This window comes from Plecotus auritus (assembly GCF_963455305.1).
Source record: "Plecotus auritus genome assembly, chromosome: 8".
Taxonomy (NCBI): domain Eukaryota; kingdom Metazoa; phylum Chordata; class Mammalia; order Chiroptera; family Vespertilionidae; genus Plecotus; species Plecotus auritus.
This window is the reverse complement of record NC_137782.1, coordinates 102,561,934-102,582,795: the sequence shown is the minus strand read 5'-3', so window position 1 is coordinate 102,582,795 and position 20,862 is coordinate 102,561,934. Positions and strand designations below refer to the sequence as shown.

Below are 20,862 nucleotides of genomic sequence, written 5' to 3'. Positions count from 1 at the left end.
TTTGGGGGAAGTGCCATTTAGCCATTTCCAACAGGTAAACTATATATGTGGCTCACCCTTGTTGAGCCCCCCAAGTCCCATCAACCTTTTGATGGAACTCTTGTAATTATTACATGCTGGAATTGGTTCCCAGCACATCCAAACAGTCAGTGCCTTCCTCCGAGCCATGCGAGCCCCCTGGGCCCTCACCCCTTGGGCACTGATCTTGGATTGGCAGCCATCTAGGCCCTGGAAAAGGCTCACCAAACCATGTCCCTGGAGAAAAACAGCTCTTCCGTTCACAGGTGTGACAGCAAAATAAAGGAAATGACCTTCAACACAAGACACTGCAGAATTAAGACCCCTGAGAAGGCGTGACACCTGACACTGATTCTGCACCAGTGTTAGGGGCTACAGTGCGAGCTGGGCAAGTCCAGTCCAATAAAGGGGAGAATTAGTGCCTAATAAAGGCAGCCACGTCTCTCTGGGTTTCACTCTAATCAAAACCATCCTCAGAGCTCCTTTCTCTGCCTCCACCAGGAACTGCACGTGGTACTTACCGAACCAGGTCCCAGATGGAACCAGCTTCCATGACCTTGTGTTCTGACTTGACAGACTGGCTTTCAGCAGCTCCTTCAATCTCCAGGGTCAGAGAGTAGAAAATCCCCTCTTCGCTCACACAATGAACAGGCACAGTGTCCCAGCTGACCGCAGTCTGCTTTTATTGAGGAGGGAACCCTTGGGTCTCTGCCCTTCTTGCACAGGTTCTTATCCCATCCCTGTTTTCCTATCCCCTTGATGGGCTCTGATCATCCCACAGGCCTAGGCACGGAGCTGGAGCTGACCTGGAGGAACCCGCATGGAAATGTCTCTTAGACACTCACCCTTCCTTCCCAATGCACCCTCTCACCTGGCCTCTGTCCCCCACTCGCACCCTCGGATTTTGCTTGTGTTGTCCAAATCCATTCTATTCACTTTTTAATCTGCCGCTCCCATCCCCACCATAACGAGGTTTGTTCAGCAACTTTATGAAAACAGCCACCAATGCTAACGCAGTCCCCAGACTGGGGGGGCCACAAGGGCTGAACTCCTGGGCAACTCCGGAGCCGAGGGGGGCAATGACCCGGCCCACGGCCGTCACAGACTGCCCCACGCCTATGAGGGTGCCCCTGGCCTGGGCCCCGCCGGCAGCCAGCTGGAGGTCTGTGATGCACGTCCTGCCGACAGCCGTGGAGAAGGACAGCAGCATGGAGGGGACGACTGCGGCGCCCAGGGTGGGGGCCGTGGAGAAGAGCTGCAGCAGCAGGAAGGTGAGTGCGCTGGAGTGCAGCAGCAGCCTGGGGGAGTTGTGCCTGTACAGCCGCAGGACCGGCCCCAGGACCAGGCCGGCCAGGGCCCCCAGGGCGCTGCTGTAGCTGATGAGGTAGCCCGTCACCTTGGTCCGCACCCCGAAACGCTCCTCAAAGGCCAAGACAATATTACTATAGTACAGCATGACCGCCAGGGCCATCAGCAAGCGCACCAGAAACACGTCCCACATCTCAGAGAACACCAGGCTCTTCAGGCGCCGCAGCACGGCCACGCCCTCCGCCCAGGGCCTGCGGGCCTTCTCGCCCTCCACACTCTCAGGCCCGAGGCTCGCCTCCTGCAGGGTACAGTCGCTCTTTCCCAAAGGGGCATGGTTCTCATCCAATCGCAGGCTGCTCTTTGTATGGACACTTACTTCACTCCATGGAAACAGCCAAACGAGACCTGTTGAAATGCACGTCTGTTAAAGTGGGCTGACTTCACAGTCACACTCGCCTCCCACGGGGACAGGCAATGACTGTATTAGGTCACTATTGCAGTTTTTATTAGCAGATTTACTCATCTGTATTCTTGAATCCAGTTTTTGACCATTCCCACAGCCACTTCTACTCCATATTAATATCAGAACTCTACAATTCACCTTAAGGAAAAATCTATACTAAGTAATACTATATTTCCCCAGCTCAAGAGCCGATGAGGGTTTCCTATATCCCACCATTTCATATCTAAGTTCTTAGGCTTTACATTTAAGTTCTTCCCTCACTACTTTGCTAATTCTGACTATCCACCATCTGACCACCCACCCCACACTGAATATTCATGCTTCTAAATGCTGAATCCCGTGCTGGCCATGACATTCACACACAAGGCCAGGCCTGTACAATCCCTGTCCCCAAGGGGATACCTGAGGGGGTGCGGACATGCAAAGGGCAATTCCATTGCAGGGTCAGCGCTATGCTGGGGGAGGCAGAGGGTGCTAGGCCAGCCAGCCCTGGCAGGGCGTGGCCAGGGTTCCCGCACCAACGGCCCATCAGGAAGCACCTGCTTGGATCTGCACTTTTGCAAGTCTCACGTCACAACCTCTGGGGGCACCATTCCTATCGCCCATGACACCCTTACCCAGCAGCTCTGTCCCTGCTCAGCTAATGTCCTCTGCCCCCACGTGACAGGCTGGTCTGGCCTCCGCTGTATGATCCCATGCTATCCAGTACAGTGACTTCGTGCCAATCCCTGCCCCAAGTTTTCTTAAAACTGAACTCAAGTTCACCACCTAGGACCCGTTTCCTAACTCATCCCTGTGGTTTTCATTCCTTCAGCACACGTGGCAGCCGGTCAGGGCTGCTTCCTGCTGTTCCCAAGCTACGTCTGCGGTGTGCATTCTCCAATCACAGTGTAAGTGGCCGATTAGCCAGGCACTAGTTTAGGACAGAAAGCTGATCACGTGAGAGAGCAGGCCTGAACTTCTCCTTCGCTCTTATGTATGCCAGTTCCCTGGGACAGCTCACAGAATCCTGATAAGAAGTGAAGAACTGTCGCTAATGGACTAGAAGTACAATTAAATAATAATAAAAATATAATGATGACAGCAACTGGCATTTACTGAGTGGTTAGCATGTGCACCGCGGGGGGTGGGGGGGAGGGTAAACTGCTTCTGCGCCAACCTCGACTCGTTCTCAAACAAGTCCACGGAGGCTGTTTCTCCAGCTCCGACGAGGAGACGGAGACAACCCAGCTAAGGCCCACACTGAGCAGGGCGGAGCGGGGACTGCGCCCAATCCCTCAGACCGGAGCCTGAGTTCTTACCCAGGAGAAAACAATTCATTGTCAGGGAAGTGGCAGATCAGAGCAAGGACATAAGAAGGGGTCGGGTTGAGGAAAACGGCCTCGTTGAGGACAAAAGTATGACAAAACGGATTAAGACGACAGCCATACATTGCTCACCGCCCTGCAAGGTCCAGCGCACTGTAGGACACTGTCTGTGTCCCCTCTCCCTCCTCCCCTGCATGTCTCTGTGGGACACTGTCTGTGTCCCCTCCCCCTCCTCCCCTGCATGTCTCTGTGGGACACTGTCTGTGCCCACACCTCACTCTCCCTTCTCCCCTGCATGTCCCTGTGGACAATGTCTGTGCCCACCCCTCACTCTCCCTCTGTCCCTGTATGTCTCTGTGGTTACTATTCTGTCCCTCAGCGAGCTTATAGTTTTGAAATTGGGTTCCTGACTTCACATTGATCCTGACCGCTGTAGCATTCCTACGGCCTTCTGTAAGCTAACTGTTGCTCTGTAGGGGGATGCTAGGGTTATGATGTAGTGGCTCAAGACTGCTCTTGAATGTTTCTACCACTTTTGAAATAGCTTTTGTTTTGTCCACCATTAAATTATTTTTCCATTCTTTGAAACACTACCTGTGAATGCTGGGTGTTGAGATGGGTAGGTAGTTACTCTTAATTCCCTCTTTGTCTTTTTGGTGACTAGAGCCCTGAGTTTCTGTTTCTTTCTCACCTTACTCATGAGAGCACTGACAGGTTCTGCTACTCTGATGGACAAGTCTTCTGTGTTCACCCTCCAAAACCCATGCTGTTTGTTGTTGTTGTTTATTTAAGAAAATGGTTTATGAATGCCTTTGCTCTAAATGTGATCAGTCATCCTAACAAGCACCATTATCACACACAAAATCCAGCTGACAGCTGTTTCACATGCACCCGGTGTCCAAGTTATTTTATGTTCTTGGTTGGGTGGCAGTGTGTCCTTGAACAGTATAATCCACTCCACCATTTAGTGGTAAGGCTGTTCAGAATTCAAAAGGAACAAATGAGAGATAAATAGTGTAACTGGAACCAAGATTTGACTACCTGCTGCCACAAACTCGTGAGACAGGTGCTGGTGGAAAAGGAAAGTGGTTTATTCAAGTGCCAGATACCTGAGAAGGTGGGGAACTCTTGTCACAAAACCCATTGCAACATCTCAGTGCAGGCAAAGGTTTTTATAAGGAGGGAGAAGGAAAGCAGAACAAAGAAATAAAGAGAAGGAGTTGAAAAGTTCTCTATGTACAGACCAGCACAGTCCATCCTGATAAGGACCTTGAAACTGATCTGGTGTGCATCATCCTGGTTCTACGTTGAGGGTCCACAAATCTTCCAAAAATGGGATGACTGAAGGTCGGAGTCTGCATCTTCTGAGGTTAGTTCCTAGGATTCTTACACAAATGTACTGTTTATCTACAAACTACATATTAGTCAGAGTCAGCATTCACAGAAACACTGTCACAAGAATGGTGAGGTGTGTGGTGCGGTTTCTTCCTTTTCCGCGTCCCGCACAGAAAGGGAGAAAGACAGGTTCCTGAGGGGAGGAGCTGGGGGTTAAGAAATTAGAGAAAGAAAGAGACAAGAGACAGAAATAGATTCAAGCTGGGTGCCGGGTGGCTTCCTGTCCTCTGATAGAGAGACAGTCACACTCACCTCAGACAACACAGCATATTTATTGGTTTCCAAAAGGGATTTTATGATAAAAAGGAGTTTCAGGTGTGCCCAAATCCTATTCATCAGGATCTGAGTAAGCTCCTTATTTTGGGTGGGTCAAGGTCCTTTTTGTTCCTCATTCCAAGTACATGGAATTAGTACTGATAACAGGATTCTGCCAGTGCCCTTGGGCTCAGCTGAATAAGAATTAAAAAAGCATCCATGTGCCTTCCCAGACGGCCCTCTACATCGGTGGGTTACAATTCCCCACTGTACAATACCACCTATATATTTGTTACAAAATGTGTAGAGATTTATGTGGAGGATGATAATGTTAATGTCAGCCAACCTGGTTGAATAGTGATATGCAACTGCTTCCTGCAGGGAGATCACTGGAAACCACTGTGTCCCATCACGGTTAGGAGCAATCAGGCAGACCTGCCAGCAGCATTTGTTAGTAGGACCTACTATGTCTTGATAAAATTAGTGGGCAACCTATTTCACCAGAATTCACCAGCCTTTTTATGAGTGTGTTGGTTCAATGTGTAGGTGCATACAAGTCAAATACATCAGCAGATCTATGAGGAATATAAAGTTGTTACATACACTTGAATCTCTACTTGTTTTAAATCATTATTGTTGAAAGTATTACATAGGTCCTCCTTTCCCCCCATTAACCTCTTTCAGCCTGATTGGGTGCCCCATCCCAGGCCCTCACCACCCCATTGTCTGTGTCCATGGGTTATGCATATATGCATACAAATTCATTGGTTGATCACTTCCCACCCACCCTCCCCTGCCTTCCCTCTGAGGTCCTTTCATTCTTCTGTGTCTCTGGGTCTATTTTTGTTCATTAATTTATGTTGTTCATTAGATTCTACATCTGAGTGAGATCATGTAATACATACTTTCTCTGACTGACTTATTTCACTTAGCATAATATTCTCCAGGTCCATCCATGCTGTTGCAAATGGTATGCGTTTTTTCTTTTTTATTGCTGCATAGTATTCCATTGTGTAGATGTATCACAGCATTTTTATCCACTCATCTGCTGATGGGCACTTGGGCTGTTTCCAATCTTAGCTATTGTAAATTGCAGTGCTATGAACATAGTGGTGCATATGTTCTTTCTGATTGGTTCTTTGGGTTCCTTAGGATATATTCCTAGAAGTGGGATCACTGGGTCAAATGACAGTTCCATTTTTAATTTTTTGAGGAAACTCCAAACTTTTTTCCATAATGGTTGCACCAGTCTGCATTCCCACCAGCCATGTACTAGGATTCCCTTTTCTCCACATCCTCGCCAATACTTGTTGTTTGTTGATTTGCTGATATAGCCATTCTGACAGGTGTGAAGTAAAATCTCATTGTTGTTTTGATTTGCATCTCTCTGATTATCAGTGACTTTGAGCATTTTTTTCGTATGTCTCCTGGCTTTCTGTATGTCCACTTTGGAGAAATGTCTATTTAGGTCCTTTGACTATTTTTTAAGTGGATTGTTTGTCTTTCTTTTATTAAGTTGTGTGAGTTCTCTATATATTTTGGAGATTAACCCCTTATCGGATGTATAATTGGCAAATATGTTCTCCCATGGCTCTCTTATTATTTTGTTGATCGTTTATTTTGCAGTGCAGAGCTTTTTATTCTGATGTAGTCCCACTTGTTTATTTTCTCCTTAGTTTCCATTGTGCTGGGAGATGTATCTGTAAACGTATTGCTACAAGAGATGTCTGCCTATGGGTTTTTTTTAGAATATTTGTGGTTTCATGTCTTACATTTAAGTCTTTTATCCATTTTTAGTTTATTCTTGTGTATGGTGTAAGTTAGTGGTCTAGTTTAATTCTTTGGCATGTACCTGTCCAATTATCCCATCACCATTTATTGAAGAGATTGTCTCTGTTCCAATGTATGCTCTTGCCTCCTTTGTCAAATATTAATTGAGCATAGTGGCCTGGGTTGGTTACTGGGGTCGCTGTTCTGTTCCATTTATCTATATGCCTGTTCTTGTGCCAGTACCAGGCTGTTTCAAGTGCAGTGGTGTTATAGTATAGCTCCATATCTAGTATTGTGATTCCTCCAACTTTGCTCTTCTTTCTCAAGATTTCTGTGGCTATTCAGGGTCTTTTATGGTTCCATATAAATTTTTGGAGAGTTTGTTCTAGGTCTGTGAAATATGCCATTGGTATCTTAATAGGCATTGCATTGAATCTGTAGATTGCTTTGGGTAGTATGGACATTTTAATGATGTTGATTCTACCAACCCATGAACATGGTATATTCTTCCACTTGTTTATGTCTTCCTCTATCTCTTTTTCCAATGTCCTGTAGTTTTCAGAGTACAGGTCTTTTACCTCCTTGGTTAAGTTTATTCCTAAGTATCTTAATTTTTTGTTGTAATGGTAAATGGGATGTTTGGGGTTTTTTTTTAGTTTCTCTTTCTGAGAATTCGTTATTGGTGTATAAAAATGCTATGGATTTTTGGGTGTTAATTTTGTATCCTGCTACATTGCCAAATTCATTTATTAAATCTAGTAGTTTTTTGATGGAGTCTTTAGGGTTTTCTATGTACAATATCATGTCATCTGCGAATAATGACAGTTTTATTTCCTCCTTTTCAATTTGTATGCCTTTTATTTCTTCTTCTTGTCTCATCACTTATCGCTAAGACTTCCAGTACTATGTTAAACAAGAGTGATGAAAGAGGGCATCCTTGTCTTGTTCCTGTTCTCAGGGAAAATGGTTTTAGTTTTTGCCCAATGAGCATGATGTTGGCTGTAGGTTTGTCATATATGGCCTTTCTCATGTTCAGGTATGCTCCCTCAATTCCCACTTTGCTCAGAGTTTTTATCAAAAAATGGGTGATGGATTTTGTCGAATGCTTTTTCTGCATCTATTGATATGATCATATGCTTTTTGGCTTTCAATTTGTTTATGTGATGTATCACATTTATTGATTTATGAATATTATACCATCCTTGCATCCCTGGAATAAATTTCACTTGGTCATGGTGTATGATATTTTTAATATATTGCTGGATCTGGTTTGCTATTTTGTTGAGGATTTTAGCATCTATGTTCATCAGGGATATTGGTCTGTAATTCTCTTTTTTTGTAGTGTCTTTATCTGGATTTGGAATTAGGAGAATGCTGGCCTCATAAAAGGAGTTTGGAAGTGTTCCTTCCTCTTGGATTTTTTGAAATAGTTTGAGGAATAGAGGTGTTAGTTCTTCTTTGAATATTTGGTAAAACTCCCCTGTGAAGCTGTCCAGTCCTAGGCTTTTGTTTGCTGGGAGTTTTTTGATTACTGCTTCTATTTATTCTATTCAGGTTTTCTGATTCCTCCTGATTCAGATCTGGGAAATTGTACTTTTCTAGGAATTTGTCAATTTCATCCACATTGTCCAGCTTGTTGGCATATAGTTGTTCATAGTATTTTCTCACAATCCTTTGTATTTCTGAGGTGTCATTGATTACTTTTCCACTTTCGTTTCTGATTTTATTTATTTGGATTCTCTCTCTTTGTTTCTTGATGAGTCTGGCTAATGGTTTATCAATTTTGTTTATCCTTTCAAAGAACCAGTTCTTGGTTTCATTGATTTTTTGTATTGTTTTATTGTTTGTTTTTGTTTTTGTTTTTGTTTTTAGTCTCTGTTATTTATTTCTGCTCTAATCTTTATTATTTCCTTCCTGCTACTTACTCTGGGCTTTTCTTGTTGTTCTCTTCCCAGTTCTTTAAGTTGTAAGGTTAAATAGTTTATTACTGCCCTAACTGGTTTGGCTCAGTGGCTAGAGCGTCAACCTGCGGACTCAAGGGTCCCCGGTTCGATTCCAGTCAAGGGCATGTACCTTGGTTGCAGTCACATAACCAGTAGGGAGTGTGCAGAAGGCAGCTTATCGATGTTTCTCTCTCATCGATGTTTCTAACTCTCTATCCCTCTCCCTTCCTCTCTGTAAAAAATCAATAAAATGTATTAATAAATAAATAAATAAATAAATAGTTTATTACTGATTTTTCTTCTTTTTTGAGGTATGCTTGTAGTGCTATGAACTTTCCTCTAAGCACTATTTTTGCTGAGTCCCAGAGATTTTGGATTGTTGTGTGTTCATTTTCATTTGTTTCCAGGAAGATTTTTTATTTCTTTCTTTATCTTGTTGGTAACCTATTCATTGTTTAATAACATGCTATTTAGCTCCATGTGTTTGAATGTTTTGGGGTGTTTTTACTGTAGTTGATTCCTAATTTCATTCCACTGTGATCTGAGAAGATGTTTGATATGATTTTAATCTTCTTGAACTTGTGGAGACTGGTTTTGTGTCTTAACATGTGGTCTATCTTTATGAATGATTGATGTGCACTTGGGAAGAATGTACATTCTGCTGTGTTGGGGTAAAATGTTCTCTAAATGTCAATTAAATCCATCTGATCCAGTGTGTCCTCTAGAGCCACTGTTTCCTTGTTAAGGTTTTGTCTGGAAGATCTATCCAGTGAAGTAGGGTGTTAAAGTCCCCTACTATGACTGTATTGTTGTCGATCTCCTCATTAAATTCCTCTAGAAGTTTTTTATATATTTAGGTGCCACTATATTGGGTGCATATATGTTTACCAGGGTTATATCCTCATATTGGATCAATCCCTTTAGTATTATGTAGTGACCTTTGTTGTCTCTTGTGGTGGCCTTCATTTTGAAGTCTATTTTGTTGGATATGAGTATTGCTAGTCCAGTTTTGTTTTTTTTCTTTTCCATTTGCATGGAACAAATTTTTTCCCATCTCTTCACTCTTTTCCTGTGTGTGTCTTTTGTTCTGCGGTGGGTCTCTTATAGACAGCATATAGTTGGGTTCATTTTTTGTATCCATTCAGCTCTCCTTTGCCTTTTCATTGGAGCATTTAATCCATTTACATTTAGGGTTATTATTGATAGATATTTATTGCCATTTTAATTCTGTATGGCTAGGTTTCTCTCTATGTTTCTTCTTCTCATTATAGCAGTCCCTTTAGCATTTCTTGTAATGCTGGCTTGGTGGGGTTGTACGCTTTAGCCTCTTATTGTCTAGGAAGCTCTTTATTTTACTGTCTATTTTGAATGATAACCTTGTTGGATATAGTAATCTTGGGTTCAGATCCTTGCTTTCCATTACCTTGAGTACTCCATGCCATTCCCTTCTGGCCTGTAGAGTTTCAGATGAGAAATCAAGTGCCAACCTTATGGGAGTTCTTTTGTAGGTAACAGTTTGCTTGTATCTTGCTTCCTTTAAAATTCTTTGTCTTTAATTTTTGGTATTTTAATTATGATGTGTGGGCATGGGCCTGTTTGGGTTCTTCTTGCTTGGGGTTCTCTGTGCCTCCTGAACTTGTGTGACTTTTCCTTTACCACATTAGGGTAGTTTTCTGCCATTATTTCTTCAAACATGTTCTCTATTCCTTTCTCCCTTTCTGCCTTTTCTGGCACACCTGCTATTCTAATATTGTTACCTTTAACATTGTCCCATAGCTCTCTTAAGCTGTCTTGTTTTTGAATTGTTTTTTTCTATTTGTTTCTCTGATTGAGTGATTTTTTTTCAACCCTGTCTTCTAATTCACTGATTCAATCCTCAGCTTCCCCTAATCTGCTGTGTATTCCTTCCAATGTGTTCTTTATTTGTGCTATGTCATTCTTTATTTCCAACTCTTCTTTTTTCATAGTTACTATATCTTTCCCATGCTGTTGAGTATTTTTACCATCATTACCCTGAAATCTGATTCAGATAAATTTCTTATCTCTGTTTCATTTATCTCTTCCTCTGGAGAATGCTATGTTCTTTCATTTGGGGGTAGTTTCTTTGTCTCCTCATTTTGGTTGTCTGTTTGGGTTTGTGACTATATATTAAGTAGATCTTCTGTGCCTCTCAATCTCTAGTGTAGGACAGTGTCAAATGCTGTTTCTGACTAATTAGATCAGGCAAAGACTCAAAGCCTCCAAAGACCACTTCTGCCTACAGACTGATAGGATTCCAACTTGAATTTCCCCTAGGCAATCGTCCTCAGGTGTGGCAAGTTTTTTTCTCAACAGCGTAGGGCAGTCACTTCTTCCTGGAAGCTAATTGTTATTTTTAGTCTCTTAAGTGGCCTCAAGGCAAGGTATTTTCCAATAGGGTGGGTCAACTGCCCCCGCTCCCCAGGTAAGGCAAATGTCTGTGTGGGAAAGATGTCCTCTGCAGTGTGATGGAATGACTTAGCACAGGAAACTGAGGCTATCTGCCTTCTGAGCTCTAATCCATGAGTCCCCAATCCTGGCTTCTGCTCACACAACTCCAGTCCACTCTGCCCTCCCTCTGATAGAGCACAAGGTGGCGGCTCCACCGGGAATTTTGTGTGTTTGGTTCTTTAAAAGGATGCCTTACTTTCCAGCCATTGTTCCCTGGAAGACAGCAACCCTGCTGCTTCTCACAGCCATATGTTATGTCGGTGTCCTTCTCAGTTCTAGTTCTCTTTGCTGGGGAGGAGGGTGAGGCCAGCTTGGGGATTAGATCTCAGAGTTCTCAGTGGCAATCCCCTACAGCTGAGATATCTCTTCATAATTTTGGCTGCTGCCTGTGGGTGCCTGGCCAGCCCTTGCACAGCTCTTCCCCTCCTACCAGTCTCTATGTGGTTTCCACTTTTGGTCCTTGGGTATCAGGGTTCTCTCCAGCAAATCTTCCATTCCCATTGTGTTCTTCACTTCCTCTTGATTCTTACTCATGTTGGTGTATTTCTCATTCAGCTCTTTATAATTCTCATTGAGTTGCATGTAATTCTCATTCAGACATTGGAGCAGTCTTATAACCATTACTCTGAATTCTTTCTCTGATAAATTACTTGCCTCCATTTCATTTAGTTCCTTTTCTGGTGAGTCCTCCTTTTTTTTCATTTGGGGGTTGTTTCTTTGTCTCCCCATTTTTTGCTGTTCCTTTGTATTTGTTTCTATCAAACTGCTATGCCATCCAGATTTTTTTGGTTGGTCTTATGTAGCAGATGATTTGTGGGACCCAGTGGTGCAGTCTCTTGGTTCTCCTGGGCTGGGTGTTCTAGGGAGGTCCCCTACTTGAGATATTTGGGTTCTCCTGATATAGTTGGGTCTTGAATGTTGCCATCCCATTTGTGAATGGAGTCTCTTCTCAGGGTGTCTGATTATGTGGCTTGCTCCCTACCACATTGTGCCAGCCATTGTGAACAGCACAAAATACAACAAGACAAGATATGACACAGAAGGAACAGAACACAAATGCACACAAGACCCTTGTAGCCCCAACAAAAGTGACTACCAGAGAAAATATAATTAGGAAATAGGAAAGAGAGCAAGAATAATATAAAAAGGAAAGAAAAGGTGGGGAGAAAATAAAACAAAACAAAAAAACACCCAGAATAAAAGGGGAACAGAATCTGTAGATGGAGAGCTTAAATAAAGAAAATAATGTTAAAAGATTAGAGGAATAGAAAAAGTAGAATAAAGGAGAGAGAAAAGAAATGAGAAGACAAGAAAGAAGAAGACAAATGTGAAAAGGAGAATAGAGGAGAGAACAGATAGTCCTAAATTTAGGAAGTGAAATAAATTAAGAAATTTGGAGAAGAAAAGAGAAAGAGAAGAGAGGAAATAAATAAATAAATAAATAAATAAATAAATAAATAAATAAATAAAGTAGTGACAAAAAAGAAAAGAGAAAGGAAAATTGAGTAGGAGTGGGGAAGAGGAAATTAGATATATGAACAAAACAACAGAGACTATAATAATGACAAATCAATAAAGCAGATAGATAAGGAAGATCAATTTTTTAAAAGAGGGGTTTAGAAAGAATAGAGAAAAACTAAAAAGGAGAAAGTGAAAGAACAACAGCAGGCAAAAAGAGAAAAAAGGAATAAAAAGGTGCAAAAATTTAAATTAAATTAAAAAATGAAGTGAAGTGGCTTTTAGCACCCTGCTTGAATCTCTGAGCAATCCACTGGTCCACTGCTTGTGTCTGTCTCAACAGGCCTTGGCTGCAAGCGAGAGGGACCAATCTGCCCTATTTGCCTGTCTGCCAGTTGTCAATCTTAATCACCCAAGAGTCTGTTTCTGACAGGGCTTTACATGCTATTTAGCTTCCAGGGACAATGATGGGTGTTTTTTCCTGTCCCAGAGCTACTCCTCTATGAGTGGCCCAAAATATTACTCTGCTCTTGGCTGGACAGAGATCCTCGTATGAGACCAATGGTGTCAGCTGGGACCCTGGAGTTTTTTTCAGTCTGGGCAGATGGCCCCTCCTCCACTTGGGTCTCTGAGGGTTCCTTGGGACTGTTCAGACCCGTAAGCTTGGCCTCTGCCTTCGTTTCCTCAGTAAAGCTCACAGTGCAGGTGTGGCAGGCTGTGTCACCTGGGGCAGGTTTTTCCCCCAGGTAGCTCCTCCCAGGGAAAATGGCCATTTTGGTTTGGATGCACATGAATGACCCAGTGCAGGACTCCAGACTACTGCTTTTCTACATCTCCCTGCCCTGCTTCCCACCCCAGCCTCTCCTCAGGCACCTCAAGTCTGCACCTTCCTTCCTGCACCAAAGCCTTGGGTGTGTAGTTGCAAATGAAAACTCCTGTGCTCTGGGTTTAGAGATTGAAAATAAAAAAGGCAATCAAAACTGTGGCTCTCCCCACACACACACCACTGGCTCTGTCTGCTGGGTCTAGACTCTGCTCCCACCAGCCTTGCCACCTTTTGTAGCTGCTTGGATGATATGGGCACTGTGGGTCACGTCACCACAGATAGGTGTGTGTGCTCTCAGAACAGTTCTCCCCATAGCTCAGCACCCTCCTCTCCAAACCACCCCCCTCTTGTGATCTTGTCCTTCCTACCCATCCCCAGGTGCCTTCTGTTCCTCCCTGTTCTAAGTCTCCTCCTCAGCTGGACCACAGTTGGAAATTCCAGGTGAATGTTCTCCAATTTAGTTGTATTTCCAGCCTGGCCCTGGGACGAGCCACCTGACAGTTCTGCCTGTTCAGCTGCCATTTTCTCCTCTCCAAAAGTTCCTTATGGAACTGAACCCAGAATTGGGCAGCAAACCTTTTTCAAAGTGAAGGACATTTTTTTAATATAACTGCTTCTGTGTGTTACTTGTGTGCGTAGCTCTCAATTGAATGGACTGTCAACTGCCTAATTAATGAGGTGAGTGAGTCTCTGAATCTTGTAACAGTGTGTTCAGTGTGAGTTATTCTTCAGGGCCTTGATACTTTTATGGCACCACCTTAATTAAAGCTGTAAAGCATCAAATTCTGTGAAAATAACAAATCCTCAACTACCGTGTTGCATTTTATCAAAATCCCAACAACTGATCATAGTAGTCCATGGAATGCAAATTTTACCTGTGGCCAGCAGATGGCAGTGTTCAACCCAATTCAATTCAAGGCAGTAAGAGTATTTGATCTGCTAAGTTTTTACTGAGCACCTACCTAAAGCATTGTGCTAGGTGTTGTGTAGCCATAAACAAAAACAGAATCACTGAGAGTTATTGCTGCTATAGAGTTTGTTTGTTGTTCCTGTACTATGTGTAAGATGAGAAGGCTTGTGAATAATCTTTTAACGTTGTACATTGTGGTCCTATTGTCATGTTGCTGAGGGAGGTAGCACAGAAGATGATACACAAGAACCAAGAACTGTAATACCAAACAGAGATTAACAAGTTCATTAGAGTGGTAGAGACACATGGTGATGGTTCACTGGGAGTAAAATTCTGTTTTAATGATGATCATGGGGAAACCATTGGTTTTAGGGCATCACTCAGTCCACCATCTTATATGTAGGACTACAGGACCACACTCCCTTATGTGTAGCCTTTAGGACAGATGTGTTTGGAACTCAGAATTTTGGAGATTTCAGAAAAGTAACTATATGCACATACTGTGCATTGCCTAACACTCTTGGTTGAACTTGGGGAGCCCTGAAGTCAAACACACTCATACTTCAGCAATCAAACAAATGAAAGCTCACACTATAGTTTATCCATATGCTATGCCAGTCAGGGCTGCTTTGCCTAAAGCTTTTGGTTTTCAGAGATTTTAGATGTTGAAGTGGCAGATATAAGTATTGTGGATCTATCACACATTACTTCATGATGAAAAAGGATCTATCCTAAAATCTCCAAAAAAAAACAACATTCTAGTTTTCTGGGAAATGATTCCTATTCTGTAAAAGCATTGGGAGTTTGGTTTCTACATTTGTTTACAAATTTGTTCAGCATTGTTGGGTGCTCTTGTATTTTTTTAACCTAATTGAACTGGAATTAATTTTGTTTTGAGAATTTCTCTGGGTGAGTGAGAAGACCAAGGCCCACGCCTTCCAGATTAAAGACTGCCTCTGGTGTTCAATGTTTATTGGAAGGGGTAGGGGCAGTTTCTAGGATAGCAATTCATATGGGACCAGGAGCCATGCTGGCTTCTTCTGCAAAATGACCACACTGAATAGCTCTTTCCCTGGAGTAGGGTTAGGCGTAAGGTAATTCGCCACCAATTTCGAAATCCACATCTCCTCTAGATAGACAGACTCTTGTGTTAAATGTGGTTGTAAAAGAAATTGCCAACTCTGAACCACTCAAGAGTGTGATGTCTGTATCTCTCCTGTCCATGAGTGTGGCTGTTGCTTTGGCGACCGTTTTGGCGGGAAGAGAGCACTTCATTCAATTGCCTGGACCCGTCTTATTATTCCAGCAGTCACATGAGCTAAAGTGAAGCGTCTGCCAATAGCTGGGTGGCCTATCCCATCTCCATTCTCAGGAAACCACTCTCTCAGGAAGAGACCTTAAAAACAGGCCCAGCTGGTGTGGTTCAGTGTTTGATCCCCAGTGGGGGATGTGCAGGAGGCAGCAAATCAATGATTCTCTCATCATCGATGTTTCTATCTCTCTCCCTCTCCTTTCCTCTCTGAAATGGCACCTTCAGCTATGGGTTCTAGCACTGAACAGTCTCTGCCATGAACTTCCCCAAATTTCTTCCCACTTGGTTCATTTCTGAACCAGAGTCTCATGCAAATATAGCTACTGACACGGCCGAGAAGGAAGTGGAGACTGTGCCTCCAAGGGCTCCCCAAGGTGCCGAATGCCAAGAGGAAGTGGGATGAGGTTTAACTAACCAACCCATAGCATCTGCCACACAGTTTATTGATGCAAAGTAAATGTTCAGCAACAGTTAACTGAAATAGAAGGAATTTAATTATTTGTTGACTAGACAGTGCTCTTTCATAATATCATCAGTTATTCTTAAGTTGCTGCTCAGATGTCTGTGGAGCACTGCCAGCTTCTCTTTTGAGCTCATCAAATGTATGTGATCTCTATTGCCCTGGAAAAGGAAATATCATTTCATTTCATCAAATGTTGTTAGGACAACTAGGCAGCCACATGTGAAAGAATTAAATTGCAACACTTTCCTGGCCCATACACAAAAGTTAACTCCAGATACATATAGACAAAATGTAGGAGCCAAGAGGTAAAACTTTAAAAATAATCTAGAAGAAAACAAAGAAGCTTCACAACCTTGGTTTAGGCAAAGCCTTCTTTTATATGATACTAAGAGCACAAGCATAAAATAATGGAGGAAGGAAGGAAGGAAGGAAGGAAGGAAGGAAGGAAGGAAGGAAGGAAGGAAGGAAGGAAGGGAGGGAGGGAGGGAGGGAGGGAGGGAGGGAGGGAGGGAGGGAGGGAGAGACGGGAGGGGAAGAGAGAGGGAAGGGAGAAGAAGAAAATGGACTTTATTAAAGTCAAAAACTTTTGTGCTTAAAAAGACACCATCAAGAAAATGAAAAAAACCACCCACAGAATAGGAGAAAATATTTGTAATTCATATGATTTATGATAAGGGACTTGTAATGAGAATATATAAATAACTCGTATAACTCAGCAATATTAAAAAGACAAATTACTCATTTAAGATCCAAACAGATGTTTCTCCACAGAAGATATGCAAATGTCCAATAACCACCTAAAAATATGTTCAGCAATTTTAGGTGCTAGGAAATGCAAATAAAAACCACATGAGATTCCACTTCATATACATGAGGTGACTATTATCAAAAAGACAGACAACAAGTGTTGGCAAGAATTTGTAAAAATTGGAACCCTTGTGCACTGCTGATGAGAATGTCAAGTGGTACCACCACTTTAGAAAACAGTGTGGCAGTTCCTCAAAATGTTAAACACAGTTACCATTTCCCTCAGCAATTCCACCTCCAGGTGCAGAAAATCCTGGATGTGAATGTTCACAGGAGCATCCTATCTAATAAAAGGTGATATGCAAATTAACTGTCACTCCACAACAAATATGGCGGCACCCATAGCACCGGGGCGGGACGCTGGTGTCCTGCACCCAGGCAGCAGAGGGAGGGAGGGCTGCGGACACAACACAGGGCCGCTGGGCTGGGGACGTGCCCCTAGCGGCCGCTGCACAGCTCGGGGCACGCTCCCAGCCCAGCAGACAGAATGCCCCCAGCCCAGCAGACAGAAGTCCAGCAGACAGAACGCTCCCAGCCCAGCGGACAGAAGCCCAGTGGACAGAATGCAGGGGGTCCTTAGTGCATGAGCTGCAGAGGAAACACCTTTTCTGACCACACATTGGCTAAGCTCCCTATAAGCCGCCACTCACAGTGTTCTTGGCAACTTGGGTAATAAGAATCCAAGAAGGTGATCTAGGGTTTTTCCACCTCACTCCTGGAGGAAAAAACTAACGTCTGCTGCTGGAGGGACTAAGAAGTGTCATATCCTGCCCTAGCCAGTTTTGCTCAGTGGATAGAGACTCGGCCTGCCGACCACAGGGTCCGGGTTCAATTCTGATCAAGGGCATGTACCTACATTGCAGGCTCCTCCCTGGCTGGGGCCCAGGTCAGGGCTCATGCGGGAGGCAACCAATCAAAGTGTCCCTCTCACATTGATGTTTCTGTCTTTCCCTCTTTCTTCCAAGCTCTCTAAAAATCAATGGAAACATATCCTCAGGTGAGAATAAAAAGAAAAGAAAGAAAGAAGTGTCATATCCTATGAAAGACACATCTTGAAAATGCCTAAAGAAAGTTATCATTTTTTCATGGTGAAGGGACTGGAGTCCGTGTTGATGAAAACACCTTGGCAGTTGTGGCAGTGGCTGCAGCAGCAGAGTGATGGGGGTGGTGCCTTCCCCTGATCAGCCCAGTCACTTCCCACGGGGAGCGGACCTAAGCCATCAGTAGGACATCCCCTGAGGGCTCCCAGTCTGTGAGAGGGGGCAGGCTGGGCTGAGGGACCCATCCCACGAATTTCATGCACTGGGCCTCTAGTTATTCATAAAAGCCCCAAAGCAGGAACAACCCAGTGTCCATCCATTGGTGAGTGGACAAATAAAATACAGCATCTCCATTCCCTAGAATGCCTTTGACAATAGGAATACATGAACGGCTGATATATGCTGAAAGCACTGTAACAAGAAGCCAGTTGCAGAACACCACAGATGGTAGGATTCACTGTTTGTGAAATGTCTAGAAGAGGCAAATATATGGAGACAGAAAGCAGATTGGTGCTTTCCTAGGAGTCGGGGGAGGTGGCACAGGGTGCTAAGAGTAAAAGGTGATGACTGGATGAGTATGGGGTTTCATTTGGGACATTAAAAATATCCTAAAGTTGAAAAGTTGGTTATGGTAATGGTTGTATAAGTCTGGACATACAAATTGTATGTCCATTGAATTGTACACTCTAAATGGGTGAGTTGTGTGGTATGTAAATTATATCTCAATAAAGCTATTTTTTTTTAAGAAATGTACTTTACTATATTTGGAATTGTACAGACAAATCAAGTGACTTAAAAAATCTTCTGTCCAAGGTATGGATGCAGGAACAGGATAACAGAGCTGGGGGCAGGTGTGGGGGACAGGAAGAGACTGCCAACCACCGGCATTTATACATCTATGCATAACCATGGCAGTAGCTTGGGGAAGACCTGAGGTGGGGTGGGGATTGGGTGGAGGGAAGCAAAAAGGGAGAAAATGGGAGACATATGTCATACTGTCAACAATAAAATAAATTTTTTTAAAAATTCCTCTGTCCTGGGAAAACTACCAAGACAATGAAGCTTCATTGCAGTTAGTAGAAACCTTCCAACAGCTAATTTGGTTCTAGTGGTAATCTTTGTACCTGCACTTTATGTAACATCCTCAGTCCCTTGTTTGCTTATAGTTTACCTTCTGGGTTATTTTTAATGGTACCCTTTGACTTCCATCTGTGGCTTATGTAATCGAGTTTCTTCCACTGTTTTCTTCCTCTTGCCTCCGAATTTCAGTTGAATTATGTCTACTTTGTTATAACATATAATATTTACATTGTAATCTTCCACCCTAGTTGCTACTTCAAGATGGCCTCATATCTACAATTAAAAATATTTCATGCACAATATTTATGCTGTTGCCCAGTCCTCTCCTGGTTACAGAAGTTCATTTTCCTCTATATTCTTCATAAGAACTCATGAGTACAGTATACTTGCATTTTTTTTATAATTCTTGTTGATTTTTAGAGAAAGGGAAGGGAGAAGAGAAAGAGGAAAATATCAATGTGAGAGCATAACATTTGCTGCCACCTCCCTCACGCCCCTACTGAGGATCAGGCCCGCAAACCAGGCATGTGCCCTGACCAAGAATTGAGGAGGAGGGAATAATGGCGGCGGAATAGACAGACGTGTTCCGAGCCTTGTCCCGGAGCAGAAAGAAAGAACAGCTGAGGGTCGCACAAGGAGTGTTTGTTGGCTGGTTGGGAGACAGCTGAATTCCAGAAGGAGGTGGGGGACTGCTGAACGGGGTTCCCCTGACCTGGCAGCACCAACTGTGGCTGGGTCCCCTCCTGGAGCTGCGGGGTTGGACGCGGAGTCTGCGCCATCTTGATCCGGAAAGTGGAGCTTATCTGAAGCGTGAGAATCCACAACGTTGGCACCCCAGGAACAGCTGCGAGCCCCAGAACAACGCTCCCCAACTGGCGCAAGCACACGGGTTCAGAGGAGCTCTACACTCCACCACGGAAAGGTCAGATTTCGCCTGGGATAAGGTGAGGTCTCTGGTCCCGGCGGGAGAGAGGAACGCGCGTTTTGCGGGAGCTGGAGGACCAGGGAAGTCTGTGCCTAGAAAAATCCGTGGCTGTAGGGGCTGGCGTGATCTGTGATTGTGGAAAGGGGTCCTCAGAGCTGCTAAGAGAAGGGCACTCTAAAAAGCAACCCATTTTGATCTGAAGTGCAGGGACACCCTAAGAATTTCAGGCAGTCCAGACTTACGCGCAGCCCCTGCGTTCCCTGGGTGCCTGGGCTTACGCGGAGTCCCGGAGTACGCACAACTGGGCTTTTTCCTCTTGAAATTCTTGCTTCTGATTACTAAGCCCAATACATAGGATCACCCAGTTGGGGACAACCTGGGAGACTGCAGGGGAAGGTTGTTTTTCTGGAACCTGGGGATCGGAGCGGGGAGTGACCATCAGAGAGTCAGCTCTGAGGCAGACCACTCCCACAGGCCGGTGGCGAGTGCCACAGGGAAAGAAGGCTCTAACACTGCCTAGAGAGGCCATAGATAGACCTGGAAGTTAATCCAGAAACACTGCCACCCAGGGGCTGAATCACAAATCGACTCTTGTGTAATCAAAAATAAAGGAATACGAGAAATTAAGACACACCGCCTGCTTAAAATCAGGACTGGCTTACAACACCGAAGAGCAGTGGATCGCAGGGAACTGCAATACTGTCTGGACTGAGAAACAGGCGTGCCAAACAGAAAAACAGAGGAAGTGAATGACCTTCACTACTTCACATTTTATTTTTACCTTTTATTTTTTTATTTTTTTTTTTATTTTCATTTTTTGCATCTTTTAATCAAGAAACTTTTTTTTTCTTTTTTCATCACTTGATTTTACCTTTTTAATGATTACATTTTTATTTTCAATCCGTATTATTACTCCTGCTATTTTATCTTTTTTTTTTTTTTTTTTAAAGTGTCATTTTATTTTCTCTTCATTTTATTTTGGGATTAGGGTTCTACATTCTATTTTTATCTTTCCTTTAGCATCGTTTTACTCTATCTCAACTCTACCTTTAGGCCATCACTCTCTTCTTAACCTCCCCCTTTTCAGTGTCCTGTTTATATTACCCTTTTACT

The 20,862-nt window shown here is 43.5% G+C and overlaps 1 protein-coding gene across 1 annotated transcript in view; it reads right to left on the bottom strand.

Moving 5' to 3' along the window:
* Positions 1-946: 946 nt before the first annotated feature.
* LOC308256636 (major facilitator superfamily domain-containing protein 9-like) overlaps positions 947-20,862 on the bottom strand; it is a gene marked incomplete at both ends in the record, with an annotated part of 54,105 nt that continues 34,189 nt past the window's right edge. The window contains one exon of the mRNA XM_080684935.1: positions 947-1,731. Within this exon, the coding sequence (XP_080541061.1) occupies positions 947-1,731 (785 nt within the window). The remainder of the gene's footprint in view (positions 1,732-20,862) is intronic.